We start from the raw sequence: 14,227 nt of genomic DNA, 5'->3' as shown, positions 1-14,227 counted from the left end.
AGGGCCCTGCGCGCCGGGAAGCCTATTTTACATAGGCCTCCCGGCGCGCGCAGAGCCCCGGGACTCGCGTAAGTCCCGGGGTTCTCGGAGGGGGGCGTGTCGGGAGCGTGTCGGGGGGCGGGCCCGGTCGTCGCGGCGTTCCGGGGGCGTGTCAGCAGCGTTTTGGGGGCGGGTACGGGGCGTGGCTACGGCCCGGGGGCGTGGCCGCGCCCTCCGTACCCGCCCCCAGGTCGCGGCCCGGCGCGCAGCAGGCCCGCTGGCGCGCGGGGATTTACGTCTCCCTCCGGGAGGCGTAAATCCCCCGACAAAGGTAAGGGGGGGGTGTAGACAGGGCCGGGCGGGTGGGTTCGGTAGGGGAAGGGAGGGTAAGGTGAGGGGAGGGCAAAGGAAAGTTCCCTCCAAGGCCGCTCCGATTTCGGAGCGGCCTTGGAGGGAACGGGGGGAGGCAGCGCGGCTCGGCGCGCGCAGGCTATACAAAATCGATAGCCTTGCGCGCGCCGATCCAGGATTTTAGTGGATACGCGCGGCTCCGCGCGTATCTACTAAAATCCAGCGTACTTTTGCTTGAGTCTGATGCGCAAGCAAAAGTAGGCTGATCGCGCTTCTTTTAAAATCTACCCCTGTGTGTGTATGTGTGAGTGAGAGAGAACACGGGAGTGAGAAGCCTGTGTGTCATGTTTGTGTGTGTGTGTGAGAAAGAGAGCATGCAGGAGTGAGTCTGTATGTGTTTCGGAGAGACAGAGCATGTGGAGAGGAGAGCCTGTGTGGTGTGAAAAAGAGAGAGTGAGTATGTGGGTGTAGAGAACCTTTGTGAGTGTGAGAGAGCATGTGGGTTGAGATGGAGTATGTGGGTGTGAGATCCTGTGGATGTGAGAGAAAGCAAGCATGTAGGAGTGGGAGCCTGCATGTGAGAGAGAGAGCATTTAAGAGTCTCAGCTTGTGTGTGCGGGAGTGGGAGCCTGCATGTGAGAGTGGGAGCCTAGGTAAGAGAGAGTGTGTGGGAGTGGGAACCTCTATGAGAGAGGATGTGATGGAGAAGAAAGAAGAAACAGAATAAGAGTCCTTGAAAAAGAAATTAGGATAAGACAGACAAGGGGAAAAAAAGAGACTATGACCAGCTGATTAGAAAAATAAGATCAGACAACGAAGGTAAAAAAAAAATTATTTTGCCTTTCAGCAATTGAAATATGCCATCTTTGGGAATGTGCATTTTTTATATATTTGTATTTTACTTTTTCTTCAGTATTCCACTGTTCACAGAGTCTGTTTTTTTGGGGGGTTTCCATTTCAATCGTGTCTGCATGTTTCTGTTTCTAATTTATAGTTTCTTATTCGTATTAGGTAATCAGCTAATTTATAGTTTCTTATTCTGTCTGTGTTGCGCATTTGTGACAGAGGTGCAGTATTTCGGCTAGCATGTAGTTTCTGTGTAGGGATTTGTAGCAGGCTGAATTGTTTGCCCAATAGGTCGTATATTAGTTTTCTAGGTCCTGGTGTAATGTTTGCCTTGCTGCCTTTTCATAGTTAAGGTTGCTTCTGTTTGAGTCCTGAGAGTTATTGCTGTTTATGGTATGGCAAGGTTCTACATGGTTTTTTATTATTTTTTTGTAGGGGTTGCATTACTTCATAAAGTGTTTGACAGTGGAGGGAGTTTGTTTTGCAATTACTGAGGTGACACCAGAATCTGAATATATATTTTTTGCATATTGGGTTATAATATGAACATCATCAAAATGATCAGAGGTACATATATATTAAAATAACATTTATTTCCACAATCACCTAATAATTTTTTATTAACATTCTTATACAAACTATCTTTTGAAAGATCTTCTTCATACCCCCAGCATGTAGTGTTTTCAACAACAACCTATCCAACAATCTTAATAATTAAAGCATAATCATACCCCCCAATCGACGCTCACACATTCCCAACCACTCATACCATAATACACTCATACACACTCATTAATACGTTTCATTATCCCAAATAAAATTACATGTAGTAAGAGAACAAACCCCCACTACAGTAAATTGTGCCACACAATACAATATGGAAGTAACCCAAAATCCACAATAAGGTTCAATAATAGCAATGACAACACAGTATCAGTAGATTGAATTCCCAACTTCAATTGGTTTAACTCATACGGCTCCCGATGATGATTTTTATGTGATATATTCAGAGGATCTGCACACATTAGGGCGGATTTTCAGAGCCCTGCTCGCCTAAATCCGCCCAAAACTGGGCGGATTTAGGCGAGCAGGGCCCTGCGCGCCGGGAAGCCTATTTTACATAGGCCTACCGGCGCGCGCAGAGCCCCGGGACTCGCGTAAGTCCCGGGGGTTCTCCGAGGGGGGCGTGTCGGGGGCGTGTCGGGGGCGTGTCAGGGGTGTGTCGGGGGCGGTCCCGGTCGTCGCGGCGTTTTCGGGGCGTGTCGGCAGCGTTTTGGGGGCGGGTACAGGGGCGTGGCTACGGCCCGGGGCGGTCCGGGGGCGTGGCCGCGCCCTCCGTACCCGCCCCCAGGTCGCGTCCCGGCGCGCAGGAGGCCCGCTGGCGCGCGGGGATTTACGCCTCAACAAAGGTAAGGGGGGGTGTAGACAGGGCCGGGCGGGTGGGTTAGGTAGAGGAAGGGAGGGGAAGGTGAGGGGAGGGCGTTAGAGGATTCCCTCCGAGGCCGCTCCGATTTCGGAGCGGCCTTGGAGGGAACAGGGGTAGGCTGCGCGGCTCGGCGCGCGCCGGCTATACAAAATCCATAGCCTTGCGCGCGCCGATCCAGGTTTTTAGCAGATACGCGCGGCTCCGCGCGTATCTACTAAAATCCAGCGTACTTTTGTTTGCGCCTGGAGCGCAAACAAAAGTAGGCTATTCGCGCTCCTTTTAAAATCCGCCCCATTTTGTATTTACCTTACTGGGTTATAATATAAACCATCCTAGTTCTGCTCTGCACCCATTGCAAGTCTTAAGTTCTTATGATTCTTATGATTATTGCTGTTTTATTGTAATTAAGATATAATTTGCATTTTTGGAAAGAGTCTTCATAAAAGAATACATTGATATTTGTTTTATTACATGATTGGATCTGATGTTTCTGTGAAGTTTTCTTTGTTTACTTTTTATATGATACTGTTGTGTGTTTATAAACTGCAATACTTGTAAAATAAATTAATACAGATCAATAAGCTATTTTTAATCTTGGTAAGTGATTGAAACAAAATATTTTAAAGCGTCACTCCCGATGCATGATGGCTTCTGCAGACTACAAAGAAATCCATTGTCGGGTGCATTATTGATGAGAACAACTAATAGGGCTCAAACCTATATGCCTACTGCCCACCCATGTTAACCTTAGGCCCCCCCCAAAAAAAATTCAATTCTGGCTACGCCACTGATTGTAAGTGGGCTGTTTTTTGGCGGCAGTGCTGCAATGGCTTTTTTATTGGCAACTCTACCATGCAGCCCATTTTTGTCCAAGTATCTCCTTATTGTGCATGCTGAAACATCCACACCCAGTAGAAGTTGCTTGTGGGTTTTTCTTTGCATCCTGACAAATTTTCCTGGCAGTTATGTCTGAAATCTTTCTTGGTCTGCCTGACTGTGGCTTGGTATTAACACAACCCATATTTTTCCACTTCTTGATCAGAGTTTGAACAGTACTGATTGGCATTTTCAAATCTTTGGATATCTTTTTATATCCTTTTTCTGATTTATAAATTTGAACTACTTTTGCTCGCAGATCCTTTGACAGTTCTTTTGCTTTATCCATGCTTCAGTAATCACCAAAGTCAGTACAGCCCAGGATGAAATGCACAAGGGATACCTATCCTTCATTGCCATTTCAACCTGTGTGTGCCAACTTGAGTATATATTATCAGCCCAAACATTCAAGGGCATGCAAACTTTTGAACAGGATCATTTTATTATTTCTCTTATTCCCATGGTTTTTTTAATGATTGTGCTATTTTGTGATGCATAATAGTTTAAATTGAACACATTAAAAATAACAGATGTGTTTTGTCTGATTACTCATGTTTTCTTACAATACTATACATCTTACAAACTCTGCCAGGGGTCTATAAATGTATGAGCACAACTGGATATATTCCCTTTCATGAACTAAAAGCACATTGAGATGAGTTAGAAAAAGAAAAAATGAAATGTGAACAAGAGAAGCCCACATTACAGTTAGAGCGAGCAAATTGAAACTTGATTTGCTAACAGCCCAGGACAGATGATTATGTAAAACTAATTGAAACCATATGCTTAATGTGTGTTTTGTGATTCCTTACAGAGTAGTCCTAGCCCTGAATACAAAGCATTCACTGGTCATTGCTCAAAGTTCTGCGAGTAGCACCTTTTGCCTGCTTGGGAAGGGGAAAGTCCAAGTTTATGGCTTAAATCAATTAGTATGTCATCAACCAGCTAAACTGAAGATATCCAAAGCTCCTGCTTCCTGCAGCTATAACGTGCACAGGGGCTTTGCGGCCCTCATAAATTGAAAAGTCCAAAATTGTAGCCAGTTCCTATTTTGCATTCTTCAGCTGTGAGGGTTTTCCAAGCAGCTGTCCCCAGAATAGAATCTTTTCTCAAATCATGGTAAACAAGGATCTGAAAATCCACTGGCACCCAAACTGTGCCACTTTTAAATCTTAATTTTAGCCAACCAGACCCTTGCAAGTAACACAACACTCTACCTCAGCTGCCTCCTCATCCCTTACATGCCTTCCTAGCGTCACACAAGCTTGTTTAGCTGTCCCAGCACTCAAGGAACTACTCCTTGTAAGCACCAAAAAAGGACCTTTGGAGGTGCATTCCCAACCCTGGGGAACATCAGACAAGCCCCAGACCTGCCAGCCTTTAGAAAGCTGCAAGCGTGGCTCTTTCAAACATCCAAAATGCAGAGGTGAAAGCTAAACACTTCTAAAACTTGTAAATACTTCCCCGCTTCCTTTGTCTTCCTTAACCAAGCTTTTCTTTCACTCCAAATGTAAATGTTAAGTATCAATTTATTAAATCCAGTGCATAGCTTCCACGTTTCCTGGATAGGGATCCAGTGAATGCTAGAAATGTAAACATTAGCTATCATCCTAGAAGCCTCTAATTCTACTATATATTGGTCTAGGTCTTTCTGTCTATTCTATAACACACGACTACCATCCCTGACAGTTTGAATGTTTATAACTTTATAATTCCTATGTTTGAACTTTCTATTGCCAATATAATTCTGGAAATGATGAATTTTAACTTGCTGTAGCACGCTTTGAATTCTTCAGCTGGAAAGACGTGAAAGAATAAGAAATGATGATGATGATGGTGAAAGCAAACGTGCTCAGAAGTAATAAATGAATGCAAATCTGCCATATTTCCTGCTGTTAAGATGCCACTGCTCCTCCGGCACCTGTCTGTCTTTACTCCATTTTTACTGCAGATTTTCACATTACATTTTTAACACATGGTTTTACTCATGGTCAGTTTGCATGCCATTAGCTTGCTGCATCCCATCTTAATGTATTTTTTAACGCATGCGTAAAAGAAAACCCATGCTAAAAATAGCATAACTTTCAATATGGGTTTTATTACATCAGCCTTGAAATCAGCCTGTAAATCCAAGTTTATTTATTTAAAATGTCTTATTAAAGGCTTTCCGGACTCAGAAAGAGTTTATCTATTTTGTAACATGACCAAAATCTGAAGTCTGTACCTTTTCCTGAAGGCAATTCACCTCATCTTTAGAATCTTCTATTTTCTGGAAATATTCGGCTTTTAGTTTTGCTATCTCATTATTCTGCTGTGAAATGTCCTCATCGGCTTTTGCTAATTCCAGGACAGCACTTTCATTGGCCTCCTGAAGATCATTGATCTGACTTTTTAGATTTGCTGGAATGCAAAGACACCCACAGGATTAATAGGCAGAAATACAAAAGGGGAAGATTTGGGGATTAGATTAGAAACATAGCTTTGGAAGAAGCATGCATTAGAACAGTGCAGAAAGTGATATTATATGCAGGGGAAAAAGAACAGGGCTGGCTGGGCTACACTTCAGATGCTTGGCATTCTGCTAAATTAAAGCTGGAACCTCCTCAGCTGTTCTAGAGACTAAGTATGGATAATATACTAGTAAGGATCCCTTTGCAATGGGCAGGATTCAGCAAAATTCAGGACTTACAAAAATTCAAACAGAAAGGTATTCACTGAATTCAGCAAACAAAAATAATCAAGTCTCTGAGCAGGAACTATGAGCATTACAAATTTAAAATGCTGCAGCAAGGATACTTACAGGCATGAGGAAATACAAAAATACAACACCAGTGCTCAAGGATCTCCATTGGCTCTCAACAGAATGACAGGTGAAGTATAATAATTCATAGACTTTTAGAGGTTAATATTCAAAAGCCATTTAGATAGATAACTGTGATCAGCCCATAGGGCTGTCCTAAAGTTAGCCGGTTTGACATAACTGACTAACTTTATGGTAGCCAGTGATATTCAGTGGCATGGCCGCACCGCTGAATATCCCCATTAAGTTAGCTGGATAGCTATATCTGGCTAACTGAACTAGCCGCTCCGAGGCTGAATATTGACCTCTTAATTAACATAAATTATGTTAATTAAGAGGTCCCTTACCGACACCATCATCAAAGGAATGGATGCTGGTAACTCCTATCTCATCGCTATGCTAGATATATCCGCTGCCTTTGACACTGTAGATCACAACATCCTCATCAACACACTCATCGGTATAGGAATTTCAGGTACTGCTCTCTCCTGGATAAAATCCTTCCTCCAAAACCGCACCTACACAGTCCTCACCGACAACTTCACCTCCCCCCCCATTAATCTCAACTGTGGCGTCCCCCAAGGATCCTCCCTCTCTTCCACCTTGTTTAACATCTACATGCTCCCCCTTACAAACCTCCTCTCCAACCTTGGGATTACACACTTCATCTACGCAGATGATGTGCAGATCCTCATTCCTTTCACTAATTCTGCTCTCACTGCTCTCCAAAAATGGAACACTATTCTCGCTTCCATAAACCAACTCCTCACTGACATGCACCTAGCCCTCAACCCGCAAAAAACTGAACTCCTCTTCATCTCCTCTAGACATGCCCCCACACCCTCCCCCTCCACCCTCCAACCCTCTAACTTTCTCTCTGATACAAGAAACCTAGGTGTCATACTTGACAACCAACTAACCTTCAAACCATATATCAAATCCATCCTTAGCAGCTGCTACTTTAAACTACAAACCCTCAAAAAACTCAAACCCCTCCTCTACTTCTCTGACTTCCGCACAGTACTCCAATCTATAATTTTCTCAAAAATTGATTACTGTAACGCACTCCTACTGGGACTCCCTGCTACCTACATCAAGCCTCTACAACTCCTTCAAAACGCTACTGCACGCATCCTCACCAATGCCAAAAAGAAAGACCATATCACTCCCACCCTCTTTAACCTCCACTGGCTTCCTATCCACTCACGAATTTTATACAAAACCCTTACCCTCATCCACAAAAGCATAATTAACGAACACTACAACTGGCTAAACCCACCCTTCACCCTTCGTACCTCCACAAGACCTACCCGCTCCTCTCTCCGTGGAACTCTTATCCCTCCTTCCACAAAATCCACTAGACTCATCTCCACCACCAACAGGGCCCTCTCCCTCGCAGGCCCTTCCCTCTGGAATTCCATGCCTCTTGACCTACGCATTGAAACCTCCACTCCCACCTTCAAAAAGAAACTCAAAACCTGGCTCTTCCTCCAAGCATACCCCCAATCATCATCTTTACCTACTAACACCTTAACCCTACCACCTTCCCGTACTAACACCCCCTCCACTGGACCTACTCCCACACCCTCTAAGGAATTACAAACCCCACACCTTACCTCTAGCACATAATATATGACACATAGCTCTACCGTACCCATCTTTTCACCTCAAATACTGATTTACTACATGCTTATACAATTTTGTATATAACCTATGTATATGTCAATAATATAACCTATGTCAATTTGTCAATGTATATAGATGTCAATAATATAACCTATGTATATGTCAATAATCTCTCGACCCCTGTACATATTACTCCTTTTGTACCTGTGTTCACCCTCCCCCCGCCCCCTCCCCTGTCTCGACCACCCCTACCCCTCCCTCCACAAGTTTGCTAGTTATTTGCTCTGTTTCTGAGTGCATGTTAGACACTGTTCCTTGTAAAGGCTTTGCCTATATATCCATTGTTGTAAGTTATCTGTAAACCGGCACGATGTGCAAACGGTTGCCGGTATATAAAATTAAATAAATAAATAAAATAAAGGCACAATGGATAAGTGCATTATTTTGGATTTACGTTCCATCGTGTGCACTGAGGTCAGGGAACAAACATTTCCTGGAGATTCCATCTTTTAGGGTCGTTGACCTGTCCGAGGCACATGACTGTGCCTTTTCGATGGCAGGACTGATTTTCTGGAACACTCTGCCAGAGTTGTTGCACTCATTAACAGACCCTAAGCAATTTAAGAAAGTACTAAAATATTTCTGTTTCGGAAAGCATTTGGGCAAGATTGAGTATAAGGAATAGCCACTGTTTACCAGCATTAGTAACATGGGATCTATTTAATGTTTGGGTATTTTCCAGGTACTTGTGACTTGGACTGGCCACTGTTGGAAACAGGATACTGGGCTTGATGGACCCTCGGTCTGACCCAGTATGGCAACTTCTTATGTTCTAAAGAATACATCCCAGCCTATGAGAGAGGATCATTGGGATGATGTAAAATTTGTTTTGTTTCTAGGGGCAACCTTGCTCTTTTTGGTAGCAAAGGGTTTTAATTTGCAAGATGATGTTGCGTATTATGCTTTTTGTTATTTGTATCGTGTAGTCTTTAATGGTTTATTAGAATCCTGATGCATTTTTAACAGGTGATGTTTTATGTCGTTTATTTGTTATGTTTTAATAGTTTTTTCTTTTATTATATTGTATCTGACTGTTTTATATTGGTGTGTATTTTACATTTGATGTGTTAATTATTATGAATGTACACATGGAATCTGCTATGTATTCTGGAATAAGCAAAATATACATTCAATAAATACATAAATTAATAAATAATAAATACATGGATCCAGAATTCAAAAATGGAACTTGGAAATGTCACAAACGCCATTTACAGGGTGCTACAGGATGCCCCCTGCTATGAGCCAATTGATATATTATCTGTTTCATTTATGTAAGCATCAGCCTCATTATCCCTTTTTTGTTCTGCATCTTTCCCAGTGATCTTGTGCTTCTCTAGAACAAGATAGAGGAACCACACTAAGCATGCTCACACCCTGATGTCATGTAGCCCAAAATAACTGCCCACACTTCAATCCAAAAACTCTTCATCCAATCAGACCAGTCCAGACCAGTGGGTTATGCACGCCAACCAGCAGATGGAGACAGATCAATAAGCTCACGGATGTTACTCCTTAAATACTTCCATGCTGCCACCAGTCTGCCAGTGTCTCTGACTCCAGCAGATGGTAGGCAAGCATATTCTGTGCTGTGGACTTAACACTGGTAGTCTGAACAGGGAAGGCTTTCTGAGCTATCAAAAAAGAAAAAGAGGATAGGAGCTCCAGAGATGAAAGCCTTACGCTCCCTCTCTCTGTTGAGCAGTTCAGAACCAAGGTGCTTGGGGTAACTTGCCACCTTCCCTTATTCTTAAGAACATAAGAACATGCTTGAAGAAGTGAGCACAGGAAGCAGATCTGATATTGGGTGCTCAGCACTCACAACTCACTTCTCCACACCCTCTTATATTTCTGGCTGTCTTCTAGACCTAGCTAAGCCCACTTTTGGAGTAATCCATGGAACACAAGAGTCAATAATCATAATCAGCTAGGGCAGAAGGAAAATCAGTGAGTTTAGTGCAGAACAAATAAAAACTTTGAAAGGTTAATGACTCTGCATATCAATGATATTTGTAATGTATATATAGTTTGTTTATACCATGTGACTGTTTTATTTGTTTTAAGGTTTTGTGTGTCTTATGTTTTATGTTTTAATATTAAGGTTGCTTACTCTGTAATCCACTCTGAACAATGTGTTGGAAGAAGCAGAATATAAACATTAATAATAAGATTATATTTCTATATGTTATTTTCCACTTTAACGAGTGAGTAGTAGGAAGCACTACTTCAAGGGTTATCCAGTGGCTCCATTTCTACTGGTAAGGTTAATCCAGACTTGTTGCTCTTATTTTCTTGGAGAAGTCAGAGCTATGGGATAGATTTACAGGAAGGTACTTGATTGCAAAGTTATGTGCGCAATGCTGCATCTGCACGCAAGAAGCCAGTTATTAAAACAGAAAACAGCTGCCTAAACTGAGCTGGAAAATCAGATTGGCAGGTAGCTAAATGAGTGAACATGCAAAATGAGGTTAGGTGCATTAATGGCATGCTGTCTATGTGTATTCTATTCTGTTCTTAGCCTTACCTATTGCTCTTCTCAAGAGCCCCAGAGCAGTTTACAATACAACTCAAACAACAACAATTATATCAGCATAAAGGTTACAATATTGTAAAAATAAAACAACAGCATCACAATTTACAAAAAAAATTATATCACCTGCCCTGTACCTGGAACCCAAGAATTTGTATTTATTTATTTTAAAAACTTATATACTGCATAACTTGGTCATACAATAAAAGTGGTTTACACAATTCACATACATAATTAAACAATAAAATCAATATCAACAATTAAAATCTAACAAATATTAAAATATAAATAAATTCATTAACAAATCAAAAACAAAACACAAAACAATAGTAAAAACATAATAAATAATCAAAACAATAGCATTAGACTATAAAAGCTGCTACACTAATCTCCAACGCTCACTCCAACTCTTACCCAGGTACAAAAAAGTGCCCCAAAATATCATCTACCTCATCACTTACATCTTTACCCCCCATACAACACCATATTCATTGGAGGGGAACAATTGAGACTTGGCCATTCTTTAAGTTTTCAAATAGTTACACTCATTCCTTATCATCAAAGGCAGACTATTCCAAATCTGTGGGCCAATAACCATAAAGGCTCGTTTAGAGCCTCGGCTAGATCTAAATGTAAAGCCATGTGATAGTTGTAATTGTGCAGTCTGTGAAGCTTGAATAGGTGCCATAACAATTACGCTGACAGATACTGCAGGCCATCTAGATGTAAAGAACGAAAAACCAACATTATCAATCTAAATTTCATCCTCTCTACAACTGGAAACCAATGCAATGAGGCTAGCAGCAGTGAAACCCTAGCCCTCCTAGTTTTCCCACTTACTAGGCTCACCGCACTGTTCTGAATCAATTGCAATTTTCTCACCAAAAACCCTAGCAAACTCACCAGTAAACTATTACCATAAGCCAAAGTCCCTAACACTACCAATATCTTCACTGCTCCACCATCCAAATAAGGTCTCAACTGCAGAATCCTCTTCATTTGCAAGTAAGCTTTCCTGCAGGTCTGATTTACAAATGCCTCCATTGAATGGCACTCCAAGACTTTTTGACTTTTTGACATTAACCCCCCTTTTCTCAAACATTGCTCATTTGCTTTCTTTTGCCAGTCAAAAAATGTATTTTAACTTTTGTGTTTGTCTTTCTTCTTCACTGTCCCCTCATGCCTCTTCCTTTGTTTTTCTAGTTCCCATCTTCTGGTCTCCATTTAGATTTGTGCATTTTTTATATATTTAATTTGTTAATGTTTTTAGATTTCTTTGTTTCTTTTTGTCTTCCATTATTTCTATATTTTATCCCCATCTCCTACATCTCTTCTGTTATCACCCTCCTCTTTTCTCCCCTCCCTCCCCACCACCCATCTCATTCTCTCCTCTCCCTTCTACTTTCCATCTCTCTTTCCCCCCTCTTTCTCTCCTGCCTCTCCTCACTACCCTGTGATCTGAATCCTCAATCCTGCTACCTCTTCATCCTACTGCTGGCCTCACTCATGCTGGCTTATTCTTCTATGCTCAGCCCCACAGCAGTGTGGTCTTCTGTGCTCCCTGCTCCTGCAAAGGGCCCTCTTCAAACTGGTTCCTCTTCCTGCCACCAGGCTACGCTGCAGGGCCATCTCTCTATCATCTCTGGTATGGGTCCACTGTTTTCACTAGCCTACAAACAGCCCTGAATTTTGGCATGCTTTTTACTAAAGCTTTAAAGTTGAAAAGAAAACAATAAAAAGAAAAGAAAAGGGAAAATGTGTACACAACTTTTTCTCTCTCCGCAGCAGCTTGGGTGGGAGGAAAGCAAGATAGAATAGCAAGATCGTGCCAAGCCATGACTGTGCGGTAAAGAAAGAAGGTGGTAAATGCTAATCTGTAACACTTATGCTTAATCAAATATTAATTTTTAACACAAAAATGTTCTACTCACACCAGACATTCAGTGAACCCTGACAAAGTGATCATGGCCACAAGACAAATATTTGCTATCATCAGATAGATATCTTTTACCTTACTTGTTTGCCTTCCTGTGAATTATTCCTAGTCCTCTGAAGAATACTCAGAATTGTGATATCTCAGGTGTGGTCCTGTAACATGAAAAGACTTTGCAGTCTACAACACCGAGGGCACAAAAGCCTCAGGGAATGTCAGTCTGAGCAACAAAATTCATGGCTGAATGAAAACAAACTGCTGTCTCATGCCTTGAGGCCGATGGCCAAGAACAGCTACAAGGCACAAGAGCGTTATGGGAAGGGCTGCACTGCTGACGGAGGATGGGGGCTTCAATTTAAACTGGTGATTAGGCAGCAAGGGTACCATAGCAATGAGAAGAGCTACAAGACGACAGCTAAGAACAACATAATCTTTCCTTAACACATGAGTTTTAAATCAATTTGAAATATAAACACCACTTATTTCACACTATTTTAAAAACTAGTTTCAAAGTTGTATCAAAGGATTTTAAGGAAAAATAAAGGCCTATGCTGAATACCGTACTGTACCTATTTGTCGCTGTAGTACAATCGGAGAACTGGAGTCAAATGTGAAATGATTAGAACTCTTCAGCTCTTCTTCAAAAGTCTTCTCCTAAAAGCGTAACATTTGTTAGTGCAATGTACAGTATGTACCACAGGATCTCACATCAATAGACAGTGTTTCATTATAAATATATTTCTTGCTTTAAAACTCTTCATTCCTTCAGCCTCAGGTTGCAGTTATCCTATCTTGATACCGGGTGTGTATCTTTCACCTGAATATCAGTTGCCATGCCTACTGACAACCAGATGAAAAGTAGCTGCAAGTCACAGAGCTCCACTAGTGCTGATCCATTTCCAATGAGTGTGATCCATGCAGCAGCTGAAGCAGACTGAGGCATTGCAGGACCTTCTGATATATGAATCCTTCTACCTCATTATTAATAAATAGAGGCAGCTGAGAGAGTGCTATTATTTTCTCATGTTCTACATCTTTTCAATCAATGATCTGTGAAGTGGCAGTGTACAATGAGATACGTCCTTGGCCACCTTCCTTCATGAAATCCACCAGTCATCAGTGACCTTACCCCAACAATCTCCCAAACATTAGACACTTTATCCCAACAAACCCTATAATCATCAGTCAGCATATCTAAACAATTCCCTCAATCATTAGTCACAATATATATCAACACTCACAGTTATTGTCCATCCTACCTCTTAAAGGACTGCAAACATCAGATGCCTTACCTTAACAGTTTCCCATTATGAATCAGCTTACCTCAACAAATCCTCCAATTATTAACCCATGAGACCCCATCAATCATCAGTCACCTACCATCAACAAACCCCTCCAACATCAGTCATCTAACTTCAACAAATCATCTATCCCTTAGAAAATTCTCAATCATGAATAATCTAAGCCCAGAAATACCCCATCATCGGTCATCAACCCTCAAGAAATTTTCTAATTATCAGTTACCTAATTTCAACAAACCCTTCAACAAGGTCCTCCAAATCTCTCTCAATCATCAGTCACCTAACCTCCACAAACCCTGCAAACATCACTCACCTATCTTCAGTAAACCCTGAATCACCAATCCAGGTCTGGTGAAAGCACTAGATGAACTAGGCGGCCACCTAGAGTGCCACAAATTTGGGGGTGGTTGCCTAGTACTCCCACCAGCTCTGATTGGTATCAGCTTTACGAAGCTGGAAGAAAGAAGGAAGGGAGGCAAAGCTGCTGAAGCTGGGCTGG

The 14,227-nt window shown here is 41.9% G+C and overlaps 1 protein-coding gene across 3 annotated transcripts in view; it reads right to left on the bottom strand.

The window, feature by feature from the left end:
• The window catches only part of LOC115092318 (myosin-11-like), a 95,915-nt gene that overhangs the window by 50,044 nt on the left and 31,644 nt on the right, over positions 1-14,227 (bottom strand). For all 3 annotated transcript variants that reach the window (XM_029603091.1, XM_029603092.1, XM_029603093.1), the window contains exons 4-5: positions 12,997-13,081; positions 5,703-5,878 (exon numbers count right to left, since the gene is read on the bottom strand). In XM_029603091.1, the coding sequence (XP_029458951.1) occupies positions 5,703-5,878; positions 12,997-13,081 (261 nt within the window). The remainder of the gene's footprint in view (positions 1-5,702; positions 5,879-12,996; positions 13,082-14,227) is intronic.

Source organism: Rhinatrema bivittatum, chromosome 5, assembly GCF_901001135.1.
Source record: "Rhinatrema bivittatum chromosome 5, aRhiBiv1.1, whole genome shotgun sequence".
Lineage (NCBI taxonomy): Eukaryota > Metazoa > Chordata > Amphibia > Gymnophiona > Rhinatrematidae > Rhinatrema > Rhinatrema bivittatum.
Note: the sequence above shows the minus strand (reverse complement) of the source record. Positions and strands in the feature narration are given on the sequence as shown.